At 35.5% G+C, this 25,468-nt stretch overlaps 5 protein-coding genes across 15 annotated transcripts; 3 read left to right on the top strand and 2 right to left on the bottom strand.

The window, feature by feature from the left end:
- The first annotated feature begins 707 nt into the window (after positions 1-707).
- LOC111453678 (transcription factor IND-like) lies at positions 708-1,647 on the top strand. Its single transcript, XM_023094870.1, has 2 exons — positions 708-1,003; positions 1,085-1,647. Exons 1-2 carry the CDS (start codon positions 778-780, stop codon positions 1,549-1,551), a joined length of 693 nt encoding a protein of 230 aa, XP_022950638.1. The 5' UTR covers positions 708-777; the 3' UTR covers positions 1,552-1,647.
- An 812-nt stretch (positions 1,648-2,459) lies between these two features.
- LOC111453861 (chromatin assembly factor 1 subunit FAS2) lies at positions 2,460-7,329 on the top strand. Of its 2 annotated transcripts, none has more exons than XM_023095135.1 (12): positions 2,460-2,746; positions 2,932-3,043; positions 4,282-4,308; positions 4,412-4,484; positions 4,878-4,981; positions 5,103-5,317; positions 5,409-5,505; positions 5,860-5,932; positions 6,140-6,228; positions 6,340-6,478; positions 6,561-6,661; positions 6,760-7,329. In XM_023095135.1, exons 1-12 carry the CDS (start codon positions 2,633-2,635, stop codon positions 7,080-7,082), a joined length of 1,467 nt encoding a protein of 488 aa, XP_022950903.1. In that variant the 5' UTR covers positions 2,460-2,632; the 3' UTR covers positions 7,083-7,329. The 2 variants fall into 2 exon arrangements, with proteins under 2 accessions (XP_022950903.1, XP_022950902.1); XM_023095134.1 differs by having other exon boundaries at positions 2,463-2,746; positions 6,757-7,329.
- Positions 7,330-8,151: 822 nt separating this feature from the next.
- Positions 8,152-9,115, bottom strand: LOC111453451 (cell wall / vacuolar inhibitor of fructosidase 2). The gene has a single exon (XM_023094572.1). It carries the CDS (start codon positions 8,829-8,831, stop codon positions 8,286-8,288), a length of 546 nt encoding a protein of 181 aa, XP_022950340.1. The 5' UTR covers positions 8,832-9,115; the 3' UTR covers positions 8,152-8,285.
- Positions 9,116-11,702: 2,587 nt separating this feature from the next.
- On the top strand, positions 11,703-14,185 carry LOC111453430 (probable cysteine desulfurase). Its single transcript, XM_023094542.1, has 5 exons — positions 11,703-12,179; positions 12,251-12,755; positions 12,820-13,021; positions 13,140-13,643; positions 13,713-14,185. The coding sequence occupies exons 1-5, from the start codon at positions 11,846-11,848 to the stop codon at positions 14,106-14,108; spliced, it is 1,941 nt and encodes a 646-aa protein (XP_022950310.1). The 5' UTR covers positions 11,703-11,845; the 3' UTR covers positions 14,109-14,185.
- LOC111453429 (probable inactive ATP-dependent zinc metalloprotease FTSHI 4, chloroplastic) lies at positions 12,633-25,205 on the bottom strand. Of its 10 annotated transcripts, none has more exons than XR_002712257.1 (22): positions 24,819-25,205; positions 24,081-24,336; positions 23,405-23,768; positions 22,811-23,069; positions 21,556-21,687; positions 19,439-19,513; positions 18,668-18,793; positions 18,474-18,583; positions 18,285-18,363; positions 17,998-18,135; positions 17,802-17,913; positions 17,045-17,208; positions 16,833-16,938; positions 16,570-16,646; positions 15,853-15,996; positions 15,613-15,758; positions 14,433-14,716; positions 13,732-13,898; positions 13,495-13,638; positions 13,275-13,410; positions 12,893-13,133; positions 12,633-12,759 (listed from the first exon to the last, which is right to left on the bottom strand). XR_002712257.1 is itself a non-coding variant. In XM_023094541.1 (18 exons), the coding sequence occupies exons 1-16, from the start codon at positions 25,098-25,100 to the stop codon at positions 15,615-15,617; spliced, it is 2,568 nt and encodes an 855-aa protein (XP_022950309.1). In that variant the 5' UTR covers positions 25,101-25,205; the 3' UTR covers positions 14,274-14,610; positions 14,708-14,716; positions 15,613-15,614. The 10 variants fall into 10 exon arrangements, 4 of the variants coding, with proteins under 4 accessions (XP_022950309.1, XP_022950307.1, XP_022950306.1 ...); XR_002712256.1 differs by having other exon boundaries at positions 13,495-13,629; XR_002712258.1 differs by lacking the exons at positions 12,633-12,759; positions 12,893-13,133; positions 13,275-13,410 and having other exon boundaries at positions 13,634-13,898; positions 14,433-14,508; positions 14,651-14,716.
- Between the last annotated feature and the right edge of the window lie 263 nt (positions 25,206-25,468).

Below are 25,468 nucleotides of genomic sequence, written 5' to 3'. Positions count from 1 at the left end.
ATTTTTGTAATTTAACTCTCGTACATCGAACAATGCAGGTGTAGCATCTAGTAGTTGCTCTTACTATTCTCGAAAAAAAACTTATAATCTTTATCATAACGAAGGTCAATTAGCTGATTAATCACTATTAGGTTTTTGAGTCAAAGATTCCCTATTTAAGGGTATTTTTGTAATTTATCTCTCGTACATCGAACAATGCAGGTGTAGCATCACTAGTAGTTGCTCTTACTATCTCGAAAGAAAGCTTATAATCTTTATCATAACGAAGGGTCAATTAGCTAATGAATCACTATTAGGATTGAATCCTGTTCAAGGGCATTTTTGTAATTTATCTCTCATACATCGAATAGTACATGTGTGGCATTGCTAGCTGCGATTCAGTAAGTAGTCACTCCTACTATTCTCGAAAGAAAGCTTATAATCATTATCATAACGAAGGTTCATTCGATTAGGTTGATTAAGATGTCGAGCGTAAAAAAAAAGAGATCGCAAATGGGGTAGCACAAGATGAAAAGAATAAGGGTAACCCATTTGTAAGGGGTTTGATTGATTGGTAGGGGCAATTCCTTGGAGGGAAAGTGTTCCAAAAACAGGATGAAAATAATGTTAACCCTAGCTCACTCCTTTTTCCTCTTTGCCCATCCAAACTCTCTCTAAAAACCCTTATTCTTCATCATCAACCTTTTATAGAACCAATACAATAGTCTTCTAGTTTCTTACATAACTCCCTCCAAACCCCATACCCTACCTTTTCCTTCTCCCCCATCACCCTCCTCCATGGAGCCCCATCACCTCTCAAACCCTTCTCCCCATCTCCATCACTCCGCCATGGAAGACCATCATATCCTTCACCGTCATCACCACGTCCACGTCCACGACCCTGACCCTGATCCTGACCCTGACCCTGACCCTGATTCCATTTGGTCGTCGTTGTTGCCTTTTCATCTCCCCGACCCTCATCAACAATTCCCTAGCTCCTCAACCCACCTGTTGATCAGCTACGGTATGTTCACTACTCCTACTTTGATATCATGTTAAATTATCGATCATCATATGTTTAATTCTTTTTTTGTATTGTGTATAGCTACTCCGAGTTCTAGGGTAGATAATGACGAAGAGCCGGAAGAAGAGCTTGGTGCCATGAAAGAGATGATGTATAAGATCGCCGCAATGCAACCGGTGGATATCGATCCTTCGACTATCCGAAAGCCCAAACGACGAAATGTACGGATTAGCGATGACCCGCAAAGCATTGCAGCTCGTCTTCGACGAGAGAGGATCAGTGAGAAGATCAGAATTCTTCAAAGGCTTGTGCCTGGTGGGACGAAGATGGACACAGCTTCAATGCTGGATGAAGCAATTCGCTATGTCAAATTCTTAAAGAGGCAAATCCGGTTGCTGCAGTCAAGTGATCAGCCGCAACAGCCAAGCACTGACGGCGGAGCCGCCGCTGGAGGGTGGCCTCTTACATTCCATAAGGCTGATGGCTCAGCCTCCTCGTCCACGTCCATGGAGACTACGCCTGCCATTATTACACCATCAGGATGGTGAGATAATCAATATTTACTTAATTAATTACATGATTACGAGTAATTACTAATGAATTAGAGTGATGCTTAAATTAATATGTCGTAATGGTACCTTCAAAAAAAAATACTAAGCTTAATTAATTAAGCAAATGCCATCCATTTTATTTATTTATTTATTTTTATTTAGTGATAATTTAATCTCATCTTTACAAACAAAAAAATAATGGTGGGATCATTTTATATTTAAAATAAAGTTTTAATCGAAAATATTTCATTTATTATTATAGTAAATAAAAACGTGGGAGCCATTAATATTTTAGGATTAGATAAATATAAGCAATGAATTAAACATATCTTAAAAGGGTACCCTAATGAAATAAATGAAATGAGTATTTATATTTTTATGCCTCTTAATAAACCATGTAATTTCGAGTATTTTAAAAAAAAAACATAAAATAATAATAAAGAGAGACTAATTATTATGGAACATTGGTCAGTAATAGGAGTGAGTCTGATGTTTGATTAATTCTTTTAATTAAGTTGGATAAGTGTTAAGGTTAAAACACAATCTTATCAAATCTGACAATACGAGCCTCCAAAGCTCTTGCGAAGAACTCTAATGAATCAGTGTCTACTATAAAACAGATAGACAAACAACTATGTATCTGTGACCTCTTTAAAGAGAGCGCGTGAGAATTGCTTAAACTGCCTCTTATTAAAATTTAGACAGTAGGTATAGGTCGATTTTGTTATGGAAAGTCGTACTCGGCGTTATTCACATTTTCGTCCGCTATTAAATTTAATGATTTTTTAAAAAGGGTAATTTATTTTATTTATTAAAAAAAATGGAAATTAAAAAACGTATAATTAATAGCTAATATTAGTAGATCATATATGTTCACTTGTGAGTTGGTGATTTCTTCGAAGTAAGGCATTCCAAAAAGGCGCCAATTTGGGCGCGATCTTAACACATTTGGACACCTCATTCAAAAGGGCGCCAAATTCCAGAAGCAGCAAATTCCTCTTTCCTTCTCCACTTGAACCCTAGATTTTCTCCTGCGATTACTCACTTCCCTGTCCAAAATTGGGATTAGGAACAAGAAATGAAGGGTGGGACGCTTCAGATCAACTGGCACGACTCAAAGCCAGTGCTCACCCTAGATTTCCATCCACTTTCAGGTCTCCTCGCAACCGGCGGAGCCGATTTCGATATCAAGGTCTACATTCAATTGCCCTCTTCGCTTCTGATTCTTATTTTCTTTATGAAATTCGGCTAGCCAACTTCAATTATTAATTTATTTTTTGCAATATTGGCTATTAAGGGATATGTTCTGACTATTTAGATTTGACTGATTGGTTGGATGTATGGCAATGGGCTAACTGATGCCTTTGATTCTATCAGATTTGGTTATTGAATTCAGGGGATGGACAAAAAAATGTCCCTGGTGCTACGTATCAAAATAGCCTTTCTTACCATGGTTCTGCTGTTAATAGCCTGCGTTTCTCACCTTCAGGTATGTATAATATATCTGCGTCCCTCAACATTATGTTTAGTGTTATGAAGCTAGTTCGTTTCGTGGATTATTTGTTAAATATTAGTACTTTGTTCGGTAGATTTCATCAACTGTATCGAGATCAAGCTTTAATTTTATCGAAATCTTATGGTTTGCAATTTTGATTACATCAGTGCTACAAAAAGTAATGTCCCTTCTGTAAATCATTAGCTTAATATGGTAGTTATTTTGAGTCTTTTAACGTATAACCATTTGGCTGAGTAAAGATTCCAGGACCTCAGTGTTTCAAAATGGTATTTCCCCTTTTGTAAACCGTTAACCTAATATGTATTGTACATCAAGTTTTTGAATATATGATCAATTTGAATGATCTGGATGATTGAAAATGCCAATTGCCAGGACAAAATTTTCAAATAGGAATTTTGTCTCACAAATGACTGTTTTTATATTAGGCTCTACACGATTGATGAATTTTTTATGGTTATTAGGTCGGAAAGAGAGGGAGGGAGGAAATGGGTATTATCACAATCAATGTTGCACTTTTGCAGAAGTCATTTTCAAAATTAATTGCTTGATTTTTTTTTAGATTTAAAAGGAGTAGATCGCCTTTTAAAATTTTCACGTGGGTGAAGAATTGAAATAAAAACTGTTCTCTATCACACCCTTTAGCTTCATCCTTAAAGACCTCACCTTTTTTATGAAGATAAAACCTGGCCAACCCTAGACTGAGAGCTCAGCCCACACACACACACACACACACACACACACACACACACACATATATACACATACATACATATATATAGCTAAGCTCCTTATACTCCTGCTACTTGGACCATTTTTAGGAATTTTCGTCTGACCATCTCACTACATTGAAACGATCATCTATATGCCAACGATCTTGATGCAGCTAGAACAATCGACTAAATTAAAATTTATTGTTAATTCTGACATCTACCTTTCTCCATTCAAGGGAGAATGAGCACTTTGGGAAGGAAGGTTACTTCCTTACCAGCACATGGGGTGGGCTGGGTGAATTTAGTTTGCTATTTTACATTAAAAAAATTTGGGTCAATTTGGTGCTTTTACAAAAAGGCTTTTGAGCACTAGAGTTGGAGAAGTGTAAACTAATATATTTTGTGGTACCTTTGAGCATCTCTTCTAATTTTTTATTTGCTTGTTTGCTTGTTTGCTTTCTTACTTCAGATTTAGAAGTTAATTTCCATTGTCTTTTGCAGGAGAACTGCTTGCCTCTGGTGCTGATGGTAGTACTTCCGCCAATTGCAGATGGTGTTTTCAGTACATATTTGAGCCAGTTGCTAAATTCCAGTAGATTTTTTCTTATATATTAGTTTTCATTTCTCACAGGAGGTGAACTGATCATATGGAAATTGCACCATTTGGAAAGTGGCCAAACTTGGAAGGTCCTGAAGACATTATCGTAAGGCCATTTATCGCCCTCCCTATTTTAACGTGTTAAGAAGCCATGAAGTTCAAAAAATTGATATTAAAACACCCAGTATTAACTTCCATGACCTAGTGTCAATTAGCACTGATGTAAATGGTGAAAAATTAGTTCAAGTCACGGTGACCACCTACCTAGGAGTTAATATGCTATCGGTTTACTTGGCTGCGAAATATAGTAGGGTTAGACAGTTGTTCTAGGAGAATAGTTAGATTTGGGCAGGCCAGTCCAAACGCTCATGAACTAAAAAGAAAAAAGAAAGAAAACCACACCCGATAGAGCAAATTTAAGTCGTAATTGTAGGAATATTTCCTAGTCATGTTCTCTTGCAGAATTTCCACTAATATCAGTATTATCTATATTGGCTAGATTTCACCGCAAGGATGTGCTGGACCTACAGTGGTCTAGTGATGGTGCATATTTGATGTCTGGATCCGTAGATAATTCCTGCATCATATGGGATGTAAGCAAAGGTTGAACAAAAGACACTCCAAGGAAAAAAGAGAAAAAGAAAAAGATAAATCTATTACTAGAATTAAGCTTATTTGTTTTATTAACCATTTAGCTCTGGTTGTTCTTCTCCATGTTCTTCAGGATCTGTCCATCAGATTTTAGATGCCCATTTGCACTATGTTCAAGGTGTGGCATTGGACCCACTGGGAAAGTATGCTGCTTCTCTGAGTTCAGATAGAAGTTGCAGAATCTATGCCTATAAAGCCCCAACCAAAGTAAAAAGCAGTGAGAAAATGAATTATGTTTGTCAGCATGTCGTTACTAAGGCAGAAAATATTTCAGTTGATGATTCTAAGGTAGAAGATGTCAAGAGTATTGTAGTTGTTCAAGCATTTAGTATGTTGATGTTTCCTCTATTGATTGTGTCATTTATGCTCAACACTGCAGTCTGTCAGAAACCACCTCTTTCATGATGAAACATTGCCATCTTTCTTCCGAAGGTTGGCCTGGTCACCTGATGGATCTTTTCTACTTGTGCCTGCAGGTAACGGTTGGGGTAGATGTCGATTGCTATTTACCACCTATCCACGGTGCTTAGGAAAATTTTCATTCCGACTTGATGAACCTTTCTTAATTGTTTGGGGCAGTTTTGGTGCATTTATCATACTATATTTCTTTATTAACTTGATTAATACTTATATTGCATGTAGTGGATCACATCCATTCATACTAGAGATGCAGTTAGGTTTCCCAACAGGAATGTGCTTTTCGTGTGGTTTCCATTCTTCATCGCGGTTTTCGTGTTACCTATTCCATTCAGCATTTCTCATGTGCATGCATAATTAAGTTTCCATTCGTATTTTTTTCTCTGATTGTTGATTTTCTGCCCACTTTTCAGGTGTTTGTAAAATATCGCCGGCATCTGAACCAGTAAATACAGCGTATATATTTTCTAGAAAGGATCTCTCAAGGCAAGACTTAATTCTTTGTTATTACTAGTTTGATAGTAATGGTAATCATGATGAAGCAATAATGATAGTGATATCCAGCATCTTTATTGTCACTGGTAGTTCAACTTTTGCTGCACCCGTGCCAAATTACATTATCGTGAGTGATATCTTGGAAAGATTTAAAAACTAGAACGATCCTTTTTTAATTTATATCATCTTTCCGATCAGGCCTGCTATTCAACTCCCTGGTGCCAGCAAGCCGGTTGTAGCAGTTTGCTTTTGTCCAAAGCTTTTTAGTCTTAGAGGATTAAATTCAGGTGCTCAGATGATTTTTACCATGTTTTATGCATTACTTGATTAATTTTCAAGAGAAGTTTTATTGGTTTGGAAAATGACCGGCTTCAATATTTGTATTATGAATTCTGCAGCTGGGTTATTTAAGCTTCCACATCGGATCATCTTTGCAGTAGCAACTTTAAGTTCTTTGTACATATATGACACTGAAAGTGTTGTGCCGCTAGTAATTATGGCTGGTCTTCACTATGCTGCCATAACAGATGTCGCGTGGTAAATTTTCTGCTCCTATCTCGTGACTACTCCCTTTGGCAGATTCTCATTTTCTCAATTCTGAGTTTATTGTTCTTAAAAGGTCGGCAGATGCTCATTATTTAGCACTATCTTCCCAAGATGGTTACTGCACTTTGGTGGAATTTGAAAACGATGAACTGGGGTCACCACTTGCTCTATCAGGTCACTATTTACTTCTCCCTTCCTGTTATGTTTTCTCGAAATAATAGTTTTCTTTGGTTAATTTGTTTCTCATAGTTTGCCTTCAATCGATGTAGAAGATAAAATAGGCATGACAACCAATCAGAATACGAGTTTAACAGGCGTGGTGACTGTAAACGACGATCAAAATAGGAAAACAGAAGTAGAAGAGAGACATGAAGAAAACAAAAGCGTTGAAAAACCAGAAAACATGGTGATTGAAAAACCAGAAAACATGGTGATCGAAAAACCTTCGAGTGGAGAAAATCTTGCAGAATCAGAGTGCAGAGGACATGAATTGGAAAAGAATGAAAGTATACAGGTATCTTTAAGCTCTTCAAGCAACTCTGTTACCAGCAAGCCAGCCAAAAGGCGCATCACACCCATGGCTATTGATCCATGAGAGAGGTACGCTATGCTATCAACTGTATATTCTCTTCATCCCTACAGATTATGCTGAGTTATTACAAGCATTTTGTTGGCGGTGCTTGATCAAATGTGGATCACTGATGTAGCTGAAATGATATTTTTTTACAATGATTTGTGTATCATCTTTGATCTCATGTTCCCTGGTGATTAAGATTCTAATGATATTTGGCTCGGTAAGCTCTTCTTGGGAAGAGTTCTACGATATTCAGTTTTCGCTTCTTTGTTCTTCTGTGCTTTTATCCCAACAAACTAACACGAAGAATAACATGTTTTCAATTTCATGCTTCTAAGGGGGTCACCAGCCAAAAATCGTTCCACAAGTATTTGTACTTTTAGACTTTCTATTGGAAGGAGTCTTAATGATAAACTTCCCGTATATACTTTATGATATAGATTCACCTCGAGATTGAGATAGATCAAGTTTCCATCTATCTAGGTTTGGAATATAACACGTCTCAATCTTGAGTTTCCATCTATCTAGGGTAGAAATATAACACGATGAAATTAAGATCGCGACAATGTAATCTATTGTCTCGATCTTATATCTTTAAAGCTAATATAATTTGTTAAAGTGAGCATAAGTTATGTACCTTTTCTGAGTCGGAGTTGTCGGAGTAAATAGGGTTTAATCCAAAAAGGTTTGTCCAATTTTTATTTTCTTGAAAGAGACATTCATACATGGAGGAAACTATTGGATATGGAAGCCAATTTAATATCAAATATGGACCCTAAAAATAATGGAAGGATCATTTTCAAAATCAATTTTCTAATCTTTACTTTATCTAATAATTGAAGTTTTAAATCTAATTACAAGATTTGCTTCCAATATTATATTAATGGAATCTCACAAATTAATATTTAACGTTTATTTTTTATAAACGAATACTTTTTTAATACGGTAACAAACTCGAAATGCAATGACCGTTCAAATTGAATAAAAAAAAAAATTACAAAATTAGGAATCTGTCTAACCTAAAATATATTTTTGATCAACACATGAAACTCAAACTCGAATTTTTTGAGCGAAAAAAAACACAAATATGAATCCAGAAGAAGTAGGAGTCATTAAATTCCTTTAAGAACATAATATGCAAAAAAAGATCAAATTTATTACAAAAAATAAAAAGCAAAAGTAAAAACAAAATTATGATTTAGATGAAGAGAGAGACAACAATGATTACCAGCCAAGAAGATCCAGAATTCCCAAAACCACTCTGCAAATACGCTTCAGCCCTTCTTCCCTCCGACGAAGCGTCGCCGGATAAGCCACCGTCGGGAACACTTTGAAGCCATTCCGGCAAACATTGGCATAATCCGCCGCCGCAGCCACATGCATATACGCATAATCATAAGTCTCTTCGGCCAAGTCTTTGAGAGAAGCCCGAAGCGCTTCAGCTGCAAATGCGTACTTTTCGGAGCATTGTCGGATGAGTTTTGTTCTATTGCTGTTGTTCTTGTTGTTGTTGGCCGAGGTGGGGAGCTGAGATGAGAGGTAGGTGGAAGTGGCGGTGGCGTTGGCGGCGCCGATGGAGGCCATGATGGCGGCGAGTCCCTTGGTGTCGGCGGTGAGGCTGGTGGGGTCTGATTTCAGGGAGGACATGCAGAGGGCGTAGTAAAGAGTGCTTCTGCACGTCTTTTGGATTAGGGTTTGGTCGGCGGCTACAAACGTTGTTGGGGTTACGAGGTAGAGGAACAACAACATCCCCAAATTCTTCATACCCATTTCAGATTTCCCTTCAAAATCTCTTCTTTTTTTCCCTTTTTTCCTCAATGGAAGAGAGACAGACAGAGCTATGAAGCAGAGGATCTCTCTGTTTAATGGTTCTAAGAAATAAACAATTTCTTGTCGGTGTATAGGTGGATTGTGAGATTCCACGTCGGTTGAAGAGGCATTGAAACTTCTCCCTAACACACACGTTTTAAAATCGTGAAACAAATGAAGATACGTAATCGAGAGAGGATAATGAATAAGGCACTCACTCAAAGCTAACTTTTTATTTTTCTTTTTTTCTTTTGAGTGATGGAGAGGGATGTAGAGGGATGTAGAGAGGACGATGAAAAGATAGCACTTTGTGGGGGCAAAAGCAATATTTTTTTACGCGTTTTGATTCGAAATACTCGATACAATCGCTACAATATGGTTACTAAACTTATATGGTTGGATGTACAAAAGAAAACCCGTAAAAATACCTCGAGTATCGAAATTATTAACTAGAACTCTAGACAAACCCCCTTTTTTTTTTGTAAATAATTAGAGAGAGAAGCATTAGTAATGTGAATCAATTATGAAGGAAGGAAGAATAAGAACAGTTTACATAAAGCAAGAAGAAAAAGATAAAAGAAAAAATGATTCCATTTTAATTAATAATAACACTGTTTGACTCTCCAGAAAATATAATATATATTATTAATAATAAATATATACACACACACACAGTCACGGGCCAAAGCCGACGGCATAAACCACCGCCACTCAACAAACACAAAATGCCATTTTTTGCAATGTTTTTTGCTATCATTGTTTCCTCTTTTTTGTCTGTTTTCACTCATTTCTGCTACTCATCCTCTTTGTTTCACTCTATGATGCTAAAATCTCGATTTTGATTGTCTTTTACGCATATTCTTTTATAAGGGTGTACAAACTCCTTCTTAATAGACACGTTTTAAAATTGTGAGGCCGACGGTCATACGTAACGGGTCAAAATGGACAATATTTACTACCAGTGAGCTTAAACGGTTACACACCCAAATTTAAGAATAGTAATTGATATCTTATTCATTGAACATGAAAAAAACGGAAGAAAAAAAACGGAAGAAGAAAGAGGTGAGAATAGGATCCCATATCCGATAGGAAGAACAGTAGTATTACCGGATTTATTAGATCGGGAGCTTAGAGATTAAATAAACAAAATAAATAATAAAAGTAAAAAAGAAAGTGAATGATAAAGCATTTTGATTATAATGGTTGGGTTCCTGCTGTCATACACAAAATATCCAAAAAAGTTTTAACTCCTTTTCACACATTATATTCAACCATTCAATACTTTAATTCACTAACCCTTCATTTATGTTAGTTTAAAATAATTTTAAAATAAACTCGTAACAAATTGATTGTGTTTGTCTCTTAAAAATCATCTGGATCGAACAAAGCAGACAAATTCAATTGTCTGATTTGTTCATGGTTGTAATATCGAGATTATGTTCTAAAACCTCGTAATTAATTTTATCCATTATATGAAAATAGAGTCTGACCATATGCTTGGTTCGTGACTTGATTGATGGTTGGATCTAAACAAACAATTCATTAAAGAATCAGTGATGCTTACGTTATATATGTAATTACTAACAACTTGTGAAAGATCGACTTGTATGTATCTATGGACACAATTTATCCTATTGACATCATATCTTATTATTCATCTGTTGATGTAGACTTAATAATAACTACGTAAACTCTAAGCCCTAAACCCTAAACTCGAAAATAAAGTAAGGCTACAGTGGGCCAACTATTTGCTATGAATTAAATAATCTGTTTTAAATTCAAAATTAAAATAATCTAATACCCATAATTTTTCTTCCTAATTTTTTTTAAAAATAGAATATAGAAATTGATTGAGATCAAGGATACTTAATAAATTTTAAATTTACTAAAACTATATATATATATATATATATCTATATATATATATATATATTGGTTTAATTCTGAAAATTATAAATTATTTTTGGGGTTTTTTTGTTGAAAAAAAATTATGTATGGTTGAGTATTATTTTGTGAGTTTAAAATATTAATTTTATAAATAATGATAACAAGGTTAGTTAGTATTGAATACGTATGTGGAAACTAAAAAAAAACTTATTAAAATTCAAATAATTTATTTGATATTAATTAAATAAATCTATATTAACACAAAGTAAAAATAATTAAATAAGCTAACCAACACCCTAGTTTTTATAGCTAAAGACTTTTTTTGGACAATATTAAATTTTTTTTATTGAAATCTAGCTAAATAAAACATATTAACTTAATTGATTTTTTTTTTAATTATCAAATTTCTCCAAAAAGAATTAATTAAAACTATTGACAAATTAACTAAAACTAGAATAGGTTAAACCTATTCAATTAAATATATTGGGTACAAGTAATTTTTTTTAGTAATTATGATTAGTTATTTGATTAACATCATCCTTAAATTATTTAGAATCCATTAATTAACACTTATTGATTGATTAGTTCATTGGATTTTATTTTAAAAGTATATATACTTAAATTTATTAATTCCATAAAACAAACTCGTAATCCTCGTTCTCCCTTAATACTAAATACAAATATATCACTTTTTATTAGTAAAAAAGAAAAATGCTATTAATCTCTAAACTCTTATAAAAGTATGTAACAATTTAGTTTTTTATTTTTAGTTTATAAATTTGATGATTAAAAGTATTTTTTTAATAATTTTTCTTGGTAAAAAATCTTGACAAGGTAAGAAGAAAAATTATCGTGGATTTTTTTTTTTTTCAAAATAAGTAGATAAAAGTAGAAGAAAAAAAATGAAAAATCAATCAAATTTAATTTTTTTTTAATGGCTTCTCCCTGTTTGATTATTGGAGTCTAATTAAATTCATTCCACAACCAAACGGGCGAAAATGTATAAATCCACAGAAAATTCAAACTTTTTCCCACCGTTTGAAAGCCTTGTGTTTCATAATTTCATTGTTTTCTTCTGAAGCTAAGCTATGGAGTTGAAGCTGGAGAAACCCATGTCGAAAAAAGCTCTCAACCTCGCCGGAGACGTTTCAGAAAGTGCAAGCACCGAACGTAATGTAGCCAGAAGTTCCGGAGGTTGGGGGCAGTCGAGGTCATTTCAGACGATGGAAAAGGACGGCGCTCTGTTTCCCGGCACGGTGGAGGAAAGGCTGGTTTGGCTGCGATGTCAGATTATAGGTAGAGATGCAGAGTTTAATTCTCCATTTGGAGAAAGACGAGTGTGTTATGCTGATCATACAGCGTCTGGTCGTTCTCTTCGTTATATTGAAGATTTCATCCTCCAAAACGTTCTACCTTTCTATGGTGATTTCTCAATCTAAAAAACTTCGAAATGGTTTAGATAAATATCTTTGCTCAGTTCACCAAATCTGCAGGCAACACTCACACAAGCGACAGCTATGTCGGGCAGCATACAACAAAGATGGCGAACGATGCAATCGCATACATCAAGAAGTGCTTAGGAGGTGGAGAAGAAGAAGCGCTTGTGTTCTGTGGCCAAGGCGCAACTTCCGCCATTAAAAGACTGCAAGAAGTGATGGGAATTGCAGTGCCATCCATTCTGAGAGACAGGGTAATAGGGACCCTAAAGGAAGAAGAAAGGTGGGTTGTTTTTGTTGGACCTTATGAGCATCACTCCAACCTCCTCTCATGGCGGCAGAGCTTGGCGGAAGTGGTAGAAATTGGAATGGATGAAAATGGGGTTTTAGACATTGAGATGCTCAGATCCCAACTTGAGGCGTATAAGAAAGCTGGAAAGAGGCTAATTTTGGGTTCTTTCTCAGCTTGTAGTAATGTCACAGGAATCTATTCAGATACCAAAGCTATTGCTACACTGATCCATGAATATGGAGGCCATGTTTGCTTTGATTTTGCTGCAAGGTACCTGAATTTTACCCATTTACTTGAATCAAAAGCATTGGCTAAGTGTTTGACTACGATGCAGTGGCCCTTATGTGCAAATAGATATGCAATCAGGGGAAATTGATGGCTATGATGCGATTGTTCTAAGTACTCACAAGTTTCTTGGAGGGCCTGGATCACCTGGAATCCTTCTGATGAACAAAAGTCTCTATAAGTTGAAGTCATCTCCTCCATCAACTTGTGGGGGTGGTACTGTGAACTATGTCAATGGCTTCAGTGAAAAGGTAATGCAAAAAAGCTCACCAAATTTTGAGTTTTGTTCGTGTGGAATCCGTCCGATCGAAACTAAAAGTTCGGTATATTTCGACGTCTGTTTCTTTGCTCATGGAAGATTTTCTGCAGGACACACTGTATAATGAAGACATAGAAGAGAGGGAAAACGGTGGAACACCACAGATTATAGGAATAATAAGAGCAGCTATGGCTTTTGAGGTAAAAGAATATATCAGCAACCAAGAGATAGAGAAGCAAGAGCACCAGTACGTAGAGAGGGCTTTGAAGAGACTTCTCCCAAATAGAAGCATCTGCATTTTAGGGAGCAAGTCTTCTAAGCGACAAGCTATATTATCTTTTATCGTTTACTCTTTGACTAATTCGTCGCCCAACTGTATCACTGATAGATTATGTAAACCTAACAGCAGAGAAAAGGCTGAAAAGATTTACATGTGGAAAGAGACAGGGTATATGAGAGCAAAACCTCTTCATGGTCCTTTTGTTGCAGCGCTCCTGAGCGATCTGTTCGGCATTCAGGCTCGAGGAGGATGCAGTTGTGCCGGTCCCTATGGTCACAAGCTGCTCAACATTGATGAAAAATGCTCGCATGCCTACAGATCTGCCATTGCTAAGGTATCTTTCAATTTTGCATTCCATGAAACAGTGAACTTTGTCCAAACTAAATCTCTAACAACCTAATAGGGCTATGCTGGAATAAAACCTGGATGGACAAGAATAAGCTTTCCCTACTACATGCCAAATGAGGAGTTCGAGTTCATTTTAAAAGCTTTAGAATTCATAGCTGATTATGGACAAAGATTCCTTCCTTTGTATGCCTTCAATTTGAGAACTGGCAGCTGGACACCGAAGAAAACGGAGCTCGCCGACCTACTTGGGAAGGAGAATTACAGAAACAGTCACATCTTAGCATTCAAAAACCGGTGCGCCAATGCAGAAGCTAAGTTAGCAGCCACAGTATACAAGCATAAATCATATTTAGAATCTGCCAAAAAAATCGCAAATCTTCTCCCCAAGTTTCCTCCTGAGAGAAAGCTTCACGAGGACATTGAATCCTCTCTATTATACTTCAGAATCTAGAAAAATACCACATTATAGTTGCGTTGTAATCTTGGTTAGCACGGTAGTAGAATAACGATGCCCAACAAATAAACAATGCACAAATAAATTCTTTTTTCAAATTTTTTTTGCCCACTTCTCCAGATATCATAATCCCCTTCTTCCAAGTTGGCAGCGTAGCATATATGAAAGGAAGAAAATATTTCTTCATTGATAAATATTAATTATGATGTGGTGTGTACAAAACTTTGTGAACGATACTCAAGAAAAACGTTAACTGAATAAAAATTTATATGACCTGATGAAAAAATGGTACAATTTACAGGGACTACTTCAAACAAATACCTCTTCTCAGTGATGCTAACTCAGGCTGAAAGACAATTCCAGCAATTCAGTCGTAATTTCAGCAACTTCTCACAGCCTAAAACAAAATTATTGCATCATCTTTACTGGAATATAAGAACCCATGAAGTCTCCAGCAAACATAGTTCTCAAATGTGCAATTTTTCCAAGCCTTCATCATCTGCAGTAAAACATAAGCACCCACAAAGTCACCAACTTACATAGTCATCAAGGATGCAATTTCCTAGACATCCAGGAATCTGGCATTTACTGCCAACATTTATGATCTGCAAGAGAAGAGTAAACAGAAATTATCAATTGCTTCCCTGCGTTCAAGTGAAAGTACTCGGGAAAAATGAAAGGGAAAAGTTATTAAGAGTGTACAAGCTGCACTCTGCATGAAAAAGATGACATGATAATAAAATTTCAAACCCTGGTAAAGATCCTATGATACAAACACAGAGAGAATGAGAGGTAGAGTCATAAATGGTAGACCAATTTCTTCAGGAAAGTATCTGATTTTATGGGATCATTGCAAAATTCAAATTAGAAATAAGAATTTCTTTGATTTTTCTTCATTCTTCCTCCCAATCAAATAATTGAGCAGCTATTTCTTCCACTTAGAAATTTTAGAGTTGGAAATAGATATTATTTATAACAGGGAGAATGCACGAAGACAATAACAGGATAAGGTTAAAATGGGCTAAGGTACTATTTCAGTTTAATGTTGCCCGGTAATTCCAGAAGATCTACACCCACTATTTTGCAGGGATATTTATCGTAAGATTGCAAGTGAAGGACTAATATTAACAGTACTACGTTTAATTAGGTCATAAAGCTCAGATAAACAAGCATATTTTTTTAGGAAGAAATGACGAATGATAAGTTGTTTGGGATAGAGTTCTTTTTTCTTTTGATACTTTTTATTGGTCAAAAATGTAAATGTAAGAGTTTGGCAAGACTTCTTATCCACTCTACTAGGACAAACTCCTGTAATTTCAGTTTCTTTCGTTTGAGGTTTTCTCGTCCCACTACATATTTGTACTATTGTATATACTTCTCATTATCAATGATTCATTGCTATGTATGTTTTCAATTAACAAGAAAAGGAAAAGGCTAAAATGGGTGCATGAGTAAAAGACTATGAGTGCGAGAGCTAACAGATGAAGGAAATTGTTCTTACATTCAAAGGAAATGACTGGCCATCAGAAGTTGCGGCTTCTCTTTATCTTCTTCAACATCTGCAGAAACTTCAGCTCTGATTTCCTGAACCCTTTTTTCCCAGATATCATCAATTAGTTTCCAAGTTTCGTCATTAACAACTTGTGTCTGCATAAGGGTTCAATTCACCGAGGAAAGATCCAATTATCAGTACTTCAACATTATGGCTTAGGTAAATCTGAGCATTATAGATCGATGTTACCTCCATAGGTCGAGGCGCACCAAAAGTCACAAATCCAACATTTCCAGGTGCAAATGTAACCCTTCCAGGAAGTGTAACTCCATAAATTCCCCACCGTCCAGCATACATCAGAGCTCCATGTTCATCAATTGGACGCACAGTAGGCTGATAAGGTGCAACCAAAAATTTCCTTAAATAGTTTGAAGACACAGAATATCTGAACATTCACAAGTGAAATTATTGAATAACATAAATCCAAACTACATTGGGTGTTTCATTTAATATTTCCACATCACTATCTTTGAGACCATTAATAAATATTTTAAATACCTAAACTACGGATTAAGAATTTCTTATCTAGTTTACTATGTCAAATTACATCACTATCTAGTTTACAATGTCAAATTCCCATAACCGAAAAATCAAGAGCATGAATTTAGATGGTGAAGGAATCAACAATCTTTTGTCAAAAAGAGACTATTTTGAACCCCTAAACAAACCCCTCAATGGATATTGGGGATGTTTTCTAGGAAATTCAGGCATTGATTTCTTAGTCAAGTCAGCTTTAAAAGAGATCGTCATAAGACTTCAGATGCACCTGGGGAAGGAACTCCCACTTTTAATATATGCAATTTAAAAAACAAAGAGACAAACCGAACAACTACCATGTGAAAGTAAACAAGCTATGATAATCTGCCAATGATGGAAATACATTTTTCTGAAGTCAAGAAAAACCACCTGTGGAAACCGAGGAGCCTTTTCATATATGTCCCGAATTTCCTCAGCCCTTATCTCTCCCTTTTCAAGTAAAACATCTGCATAATACAAATGCTGCATATTCAATAAGTGATAGATCTTGCACGATACCGACTCATTAAAAGAAATCAACTTTGTTAATTTCCAGTGCATCTCAATATTTAAGCTAAACTACTGAGAAGATTTTTCAACAGTTGACAATTGTTGTATAAATTAAAATAAAGAATTACATAAACCAATATGACCTGTGATTGTCTCTACAGCGGAATGGTATTCTCTCAAGACTGAAAAACATTTTTCCACGGCATAACGCAAGTATTCTTCACGAAGTGCTTCAAGTTTGGATGCAAGCTGTAGAAGGTATCCAAAGTAACCGAGTTATTGAAATATTTTATTATTTAGAAAATAACAGTCATAAAAACTTGAAGAGTATTGAGTTTCAATCATGAAGACAAACATTTGGAACAAGATCACCATGATTCCTGTAGTATGCTTTGCCAAAAGCTGTCATCCCTGTCTGCAGAATCAAAAATTCTGCCAACTTGGAAGCATCTAACGTGGCCTTTGAAGAGATCCAGCACATATTATCAACCCCAAACATTTCCTCCTCAATTACTCGTGCTGTGAGAAATCCAGTGAGAAGTATTAATAACTTAAATGAAGCCAGTGAATAAAGTAGTGATTCTAATATAATTTTAAAGAGTGAATGCCAACGTGCAAGAGACTACCCTGGAAGCAAAATTGATTTTTGATTTCACATTTTAAAAATGAATTATCAACATTTAATAGACAATGTAGGACGGAGGTGGGAGTGGGGAACTGACAAGCTGAACCAATAAAGGCAAAGCCATTAAATTCGCGACTCTTCATACTTGACACTTTATACTCTGTCTAGATTCATTTAAAATAAGGTTTTAACATCAGGTATCGGTTCCATTTATTTATACAAAAGAAAAAAAAAAAAAAAAACCCTGAATCCAATAAAACAATTCATATTTCAATGACTACAATATTGAATTGGTAAGCTAGATACGATCCTCTCCCTTTCTCAATTTCTTCCCAAAGGAAATCCCTCGTAAGCTTCTCCAAGGATTTACTGTGGGGTGGTTCATGCAATTTACCCAAAGTTAAATTTCACCACACATAGCAACTCACAATTGAAAATTACCCATAGAAAATTATAAAGTAAAGCATAAGAATTTTATATAACTTACGAGCACATGCACGGACAATGGAATTAATATAATCTATTTTTCTTGAAAACACTCTCCCTGGAATTTCAGCATAACGCATATTTGGCTGACTACGGATTGATTTTATATCCGTCTGCAAGGATAAGAATAAAAAATAGTTAACATGCCTTTTACCAAGGAAATGTTATAAAACTTTCGAACAAGACAACAACACTACCTCGATGAATGGGCGGTGGGTATCTGGAAAATAGGAAGCCAGAATCGCAACAGCTGCTTCCCTATATGCCAATCTTAGTTTCAAATCTTCTGGAATTTCAGTACTATCTTCCTGACCAGTTTCAAAGGTACCCTTTTGCTGCAAACCATTGAGCAAGTAGAGAAATGTTGATAATGCAGCAACCCAACAAAAAATAGTGCAATGCGTTTATCCTTTTACAAGGAAAAATTGCTGTATCTAAGCTCCTGAAGAATGGAGGGAGTGGGGGCAGGCAAATATGTACTAACCCTTTTCAATGCTTCAAGCAACTCTTCACGTCCAATATGGTCCAGATCCTTTCTGGCAGTCAAAATTCCAGCTTCGTTTCTGTCCAAAATTGAAAATAAATAAATACGCAACTCTCCTTTGAAGTATAAAATGCACATAAAAAATCTGGTTGAAATATAGTCACAGCTTAAATATTTTCTTATTAGTACAGTATATTTTGCAATTCTGCCCCTGTGAAATCTTCAGTTAGCTCAGCAATTTCTTGGAGTAGAGCCTCCTTAATCTCCTCAGAACGAAAAAATTTATTTCTAGCATGCACCTGCAATCACATGCAGATCCTAATAAGATATCATAACTTTTTAGGAGTTTTCTGACTCTAAGAACGAACCAACTATCTGTATACCTTTAATATGGCCAATCTTCCATCTTTAGATGGCAAACCAACTCTTATAATTTTATCAAAACGGCCCTTTCTCAACAGAGCAGGATCGAGAATATCAAGTCTATTTGTTGCACCAATAACTAGCACCTGAAAAATTCAGATTTACCGATCAATCAGAAATTAACTCTTTAAGTTTAAGAAAAGATGAGAAAAAATTCCTAAAAATCTAGGTGGGATGATTTTTTTATATGGGGGAGCTCTTTCGGATCTTAATTGACCCAAGAGAGTTAATATTTTCTATGATATAAAGAAAACTTTTTTTTTTTTTTAACGAGAAACGTAACATTTCATTAAGGAAATGGAAAAAGAAAAAAAAAAAACTAATGCTCTAGAAATACAAACTCCACTAGGAGAAAGAAAAAGAAGGAAAACTATATCAAAATAAGAAAACTTTGAAAGTCAGTGAATGCTTTCTATGAAAACACAACTTCTTCCATGATTAACAGCTCCCAATTTAAAAAGTAATGACTTCCGCTTCCATGTACCACTGCAGGCTATAAACACCTGGATCTCCCATCTCTCGTATTCTAAAATAACTATCCTGCTCCTCTTATGTGGACTGAATAATGAATATTAAGCAAAATTTAGATTAATAAATCCTAGAAAATTGGAAAGGAAACAACCTATATTCTAAAATATGGACATATATAGATGAGAATCTGTGGCTGGAAATTAAGAAGACTTCCAGATAGGATACTATACAATAACAATAAGTTCACGTTCTCTACATACCTGTGCAGTAGAAACCTTGAATCCATCCATCTCAGTCAATATTTGAAGTAGGCCTTGTTCCCTTTCTGCACCACCCTGCATAACACATTCTATTAAATCTATATTGCATGCAATGAATATTCAAGTTCGTGCATGTTAAGTGAGGAGCAGAGTTCCATAGCAAAGCCACTTTACAGCATATCCCTTAATATAGATGCATTTGAAGCTACAAAATCAGGTCCATATTCAATAGTAATCATTTCCAGCTGTCAACCACAGACACACAAAGATGATAGTTCGGCACACCATCAAAAAGAGTACTGCAAAATTTCTAACAAGTTGCATGTTTTTTTTTTTTTTTATCGTTTGAGACTAAGGTTTATTTTACCATTTCAATGGATTTGGTTACAGGTCAATCACAAATTACTGTTGTTGTTGCAAGTCTAAATTAGACTGTTTTTTTTTTTAAATTATTTTTAGAGAATTCCACGTCCCTCTTATAGGAAAAATCGACTAAATCTAAATCGATAAATTATCTCAATTCTCTAGATACTGGATAATCTAAATAAATACCTATATAATGGGTAACTAAATCTAAATAATAAATACTTCAATATCATGTGTATGTCTTTTTTTTATACAGGGACGACAAGTGGAGCTCAAAGGAATACATTCCACTATGGCAGAAGGCGCCTGAACTCAATTCCTTGCATCCAACCACTATCCAGGACATGCAACTTCAGAAATTGCTAGTGGAAAATGTTTCTCTCTTTGATCAACCAACGGGGATGTCTCCTAGCCCATCTTGTGATCACCGAATTCCCTTGGAGACTGAAGCTACACCCGTGGTGGTGCGCCCCTACAGATATCCCCACGAACAAAAGGATGAGATAGAACGCCAATGTGCAGCCATGCTACAACAAGGGATCATCCGTCCCAACTGGTCTCCTTTTTCTTCTCCGGTAATTCTAGTTCTGAAAGCTGATAATTCATGGCGCTTATGTGTGGATTACAGGGAACTCAATACAAAGACCATCAAAGACAAATTTCCAATATCAGTCATTGATGAACTACTTGAAGAATTGGGAGGAACAAAGTTCTTCACAAAGTTAGACTTGCTATCCGGGAATTATCAAATTGCCATGGATCCTCCCGATATTGAGACGACAACCTTTCAAACACATCAGGTCATTTCGAGTTTTTGGTCAAGATTGAGTCATGGTTCAATTGATATAGCAACATTGTACCTAAAAGTTTTCAACTTAATCTTGAGTACTTTAACTCAGAGGTATTAAGGTTCCCTCTACTTGAGCCTTACAAATCCAACATAGGTCGAAAGACGAATTCTACTTCTTCCCCTAGACAAACATCATCTACCTCCACTTACGAGAGACCCATAACTCAATCACAAACTTGGGCCCGTAACAGAATTATTTTCCTTCCCTTACCTGAATCTTATGATAAGCTAATATTAAAATAATTAAATAAATAATAATAATAAATTTAAAAAAAAAACAAACAAACAAACAATAAAACGTTGTAGAGCTACTTAATAGCTTTAGAAATTCACCAACCGAGGAAGGAAAAACTAATATTTGACTGTGGTCTCACCAACGGAACAGACATAGGAAAGGGAAAGGCAAAGATGATTATAGTGACTAATCGCACAAAATTCCATGCTTTATTTTAATAATGATTATTTCTAGTTTCACACTTCAGCAGGATATCTCACTTTCTTGTCCTAAGAAAGCCTAAATACTCTGAGGCTTCAGTCAACTATATGCAAGTTGAGGTTGGCCAAATAAAAATTTATATTTAGCAGATCTTATGAACTGTTATTGAAAATGACAAATATATTAAATCGAGGGTGAACAATAAACAAAGAATCAAGGAGGTCATCCACTCCCTGCTTCTAGTAAACTTTGTACTCAATTTGAAACTTACAAGAGAATAGATTACGGAGTAAAAGGCCAATAAGAAGATATCACATAAAATGAACTTAAAGTTCAATTCCATGTAATAATCACATAAGCACATGGCAGAAAAAATGAAATACCAAATAAAAATGCAGGAGGAAAATTTTGAGGTAAACACATTATTTAGAAAATGGGATGAAGAAAAAAGTGTGTTTTCCTTACTCCACCAATATCAGGTCCACCACGTTTGCTACCAATGGCATCTATCTCGTCAATAAATATAATGGAAGGTGCATATGATCTGGCGCTAGCAAAAAGATCCTTCACACGGGAGGCTGCCACTCCCACAAACATCTGGAGAAATAAATAACAAATTGCTAACGTTTCTGAATCCATTTTCTTTAATCAAGTACATCAATCTACATTTAAACAATGATTTTTATTCATGTTGCAACAACACATGATTTTATAACTAACCACTCTTACTATGAAAACCTGAGTGAATTGAAATTAGGAACCCTTTGGTTATGTGAACTTAATTCACAAACACTAAAACCTCTAAATCTATTCAATTTCAACCCTAAGGACTAAGTTAGACAAGGATTGCCTTAAGATCAAACTCCTGAGACAGAACAAGTTGCTTGGCCCAAGATATGAACACTCCACAAAATAGGATGATCAATCCTACTTGAACGTTCTTGGCATTCAACTCAATGCATGAATTGCAAAATTCAACAAGCTTTTTTGGTTAAACTTGAAAGAAGCACCAAGGCTAAAATTCAATCATCACAATCTATTTCCAAAACAACCTGATGGCTAGGGTCTAGATAGCCTCCCAATGAAACCCTCATGCCACATTGACCATATCAAAACTACAATAATGCCCCTACTTAATATCATGAAAAGGATAAAATTGAAAAACAATAAAATTACATCAAAATTATTAGATAAAATATGAATAACAATTCGGTGTTCTTGGTGATTCATATCAACCCAGTCAGCTCATTCCAGAAAGAGTGAATGGGCTGAACTCAGATGCTGTACCCAAAAGACTGAGCACCGTTAAATAGAATAAGTGAGACTGGTGCAGAATAAGCGCTTTTCATTTGGCCTCAAGAAGCAATATTTCTACTTCCATATTATCATTTGATCTTCAAATAAAATGTGTATTTGAATCAAACCTTCCTCTTTTTATTAACCAGGACAGTGAAAAAAACTAGCAAAAGGAATGGGAAATTCCACGATTTTTTATAACAAACCATCGGACTAGAAAGGAAGTGTGGGATTTGGCAAACAAGATGACCGGCCTTTTTTATGTGTACTCTTCACTCAAATTTTGTACTCGTAATGCCTCTTCCTTTTTTTTTTTTTCTTTTTTTTTTTTTTTTTTTTTTTTTTTCTTTTTTTTTTTTGTTGCTAATTTTAGTCTTTTTGTGAACCCCTTTCCCTTTCAAGTTGGATGAGCAACAAACCTCACCTCTACAAAATCCGTTCCATTTACAGCAAAGAATGGAAGTCCAGCTTCACCAGCAATAGCTTTAGCCAGTAGCGTTTTACCAGTTCCAGGAGGCCCATGGAGTAGTACTCCTTTTGGGCAATAGATGCCCTTTTCTTGGAAGGTTTCGTCATTTTTGAGAATTCGTACAATCTCTTGCAACTCCCTCTTTATATACTCCTGTCCAGCAAAATCACTGAAAGTGATACCAGTAGTTTCTTCTGCTGATATAAATTTTGCCCTGGTAAAAAGTCATAAAGATTAAATTTCAAATTCCAGGAATGGCACAAAAGATGATCATTACAACAAAAATATGTAACAACACATAGGGATTGGATTCAGAAACCAGAGAGAGAGAGAGAGACCTTCCTTTAAAGAAATGAAAGTATTGAACGTCGGTCCACTAGCACAAAACTATTTATAAGCATTCTGAATTAGAGAAATAGGAGACTACTAAAGCAATTAAAAGAGCCGCAGTCTACATTGAAGCTTTAGCAGAAGTGTCAACCAACTGAACAAAATTAACATTAACCAGACAGGAAATATTCAAAAAATTAATCAAAGATATCTACCTACCGACTCTTTCCTAAAGATCCAAGTGTCTGGCGCTGGAGTGGTGGTCTAGTTGTTTTTGTAGGAACTCCCAAATCACAAGGTATCAACTTTGCATATATTGGTCTCATCAAGTTATCAATCCAAAGATACAGTGCAACAGAGAGTGCTAGTCGCATAGACCAAATAACTGCAGTTGCAACAGATGAATAGACTTCTGCAGGGACTGCATCCACATTAATTACATCAACATTTACTATTTGTTGATGTAACCTTTTCCAGACATCGTTCCAACAATCAATTGGCATACGATCAATCACATGACGCCGAAAGATGACTTCATTCTTTGCATTTCCACCTGTTCCATCCTTGTAATATGGTAAAATAACTGCACATGTATAACAATCAACTATCAGAAATTTTTCAGGAAGTAAATATTATACCCTTCTACAGAGATCGCTGAAAGAGAATTTCTTGAATACGTAACTAACAATCAATTGTTAGAGACAGAACAGCGAGAATGTCTTAAAAAACTAATTTACAACAAAATATCTTAAGAGGCTCTAGAAAATTGTGATTACAGTACCCCTTCCAATTTGCTAACTGTAGTCTTTTTTTTTCTCTTTTTTCTTTTTCTTGCTTTTAAATAAACTTGAAAACAAGAAACGTGCATGCGTTCTGAAATATAAACAGTGACTACCTGACATTGTCTGACCGTAATTTGAGTACTCAATGAACTGGACATTGCTCGAATTAAGCAGTGTCAAAAAATCACTAAAATTAATTCTGTGAGAATTCTCGGGATCCCACTCAGTTCCCTTTAATTTTCCACGCATGGTCAATAAGGCCCTACTCCAACTAGAAGCCATTACAAGCTGCCTCTCTAATTGCAAATTCGCCTTCCTCTGAAGTTCTTCCAACTTATTTATCCGTTGTCTCTCATCATCCTTCAATTTCTGAAAAATCAAGAGAGAAAAAAAAAAGTTAGAGAATCAAATTAGTATTGACTTTCACCTAGAAAAGAAGTTCTTCAATTGCTGTTAAATACATGTGCAGGCACGCGTTGAGTCACTGAGAGCCAAACATATGCCTAGTCTATTGATTTTCATTAGACATAACGATGTCTTCGTCATTGCAAAAATTAAAGACAATCAACATAACGAATTTATGCAACAAACGCCTTCCATGTAGTGGCTACTTTTAGGTTTTAGTCGTCATGTAAAAGTTCGTTTTCTAAACACGAGTTTCAATTTCAGGAACTATAGAACACTTCTCTCTCGCTCAACATCAGCTAACGTTTCTGCCTCTTCGACTTATTCAGTAAGCCGGCACCAAATACATACGCCAAAATTACCTTTCTCTTCTTAAAGTCCTCGAATCTCCCTAATGAAACATCAATCAGAATTTAAACATAGAAAGGAAAAGAAAGAAAAAAAACCTCGAATAGCTGAGCTGACTCGACGTCTTCCTCGACATTTGTGGAGGCTATCACCGCATCTGTGTCCGAACTTGAAGCTTTTGGAGTGAAAACTCTGTGCTGCCGGAACTTGGGGAAAGTAAAGATGCGGTCTCTGGAACGAGTTTTGGTAGGTGAACCATGATTGGCACACGATGAAGAACAGGATGAAACTAGCTGAATTCGACCGAGAGATGTAGTGGAAGGAAGAACGGGATGCGATAATTGCATTAAATTAAGTGCGTTTGAAGCCATAAACATCATGATTCCAGCATTTAGGAATGTCTTCTACTCCTCTATCTGGTCGTCGCACTCAGTTTCTTGAGAACTATGTGATGAAATAGAAGAATGGTGGCTGTACAGAAGCGGGTTTTATCTGAGGTTTTTTGTATGTGTTTTTAGTGCTTCGTACGGGAAAATATTTATTATTTATTAATACCCAAATTTCGTAAACTAAAATAAAATTAATACTCAATTAATAAAAATATATTTTTTAACTTTTAAAATTTTAATAACTTAAATAACCAAATATCATAGGGACATGTCTCATAGATTATTTCTAAATATTTAATATCGATTTTTTTTAACAAAATTTAATGATAATTTTATTAATTTAACGGAGATCTAACCTC

The sequence above is a fragment of the Cucurbita moschata genome, unplaced genomic scaffold (genome assembly GCF_002738365.1).
Source record: "Cucurbita moschata cultivar Rifu unplaced genomic scaffold, Cmos_1.0 Cmo_Scf00015, whole genome shotgun sequence".
Taxonomy (NCBI): Eukaryota; Viridiplantae; Streptophyta; class Magnoliopsida; order Cucurbitales; family Cucurbitaceae; genus Cucurbita; species Cucurbita moschata.
The sequence above is the reverse complement of the archived record's forward strand: the minus strand, read 5'-3'. Positions and strand labels throughout refer to the sequence as shown.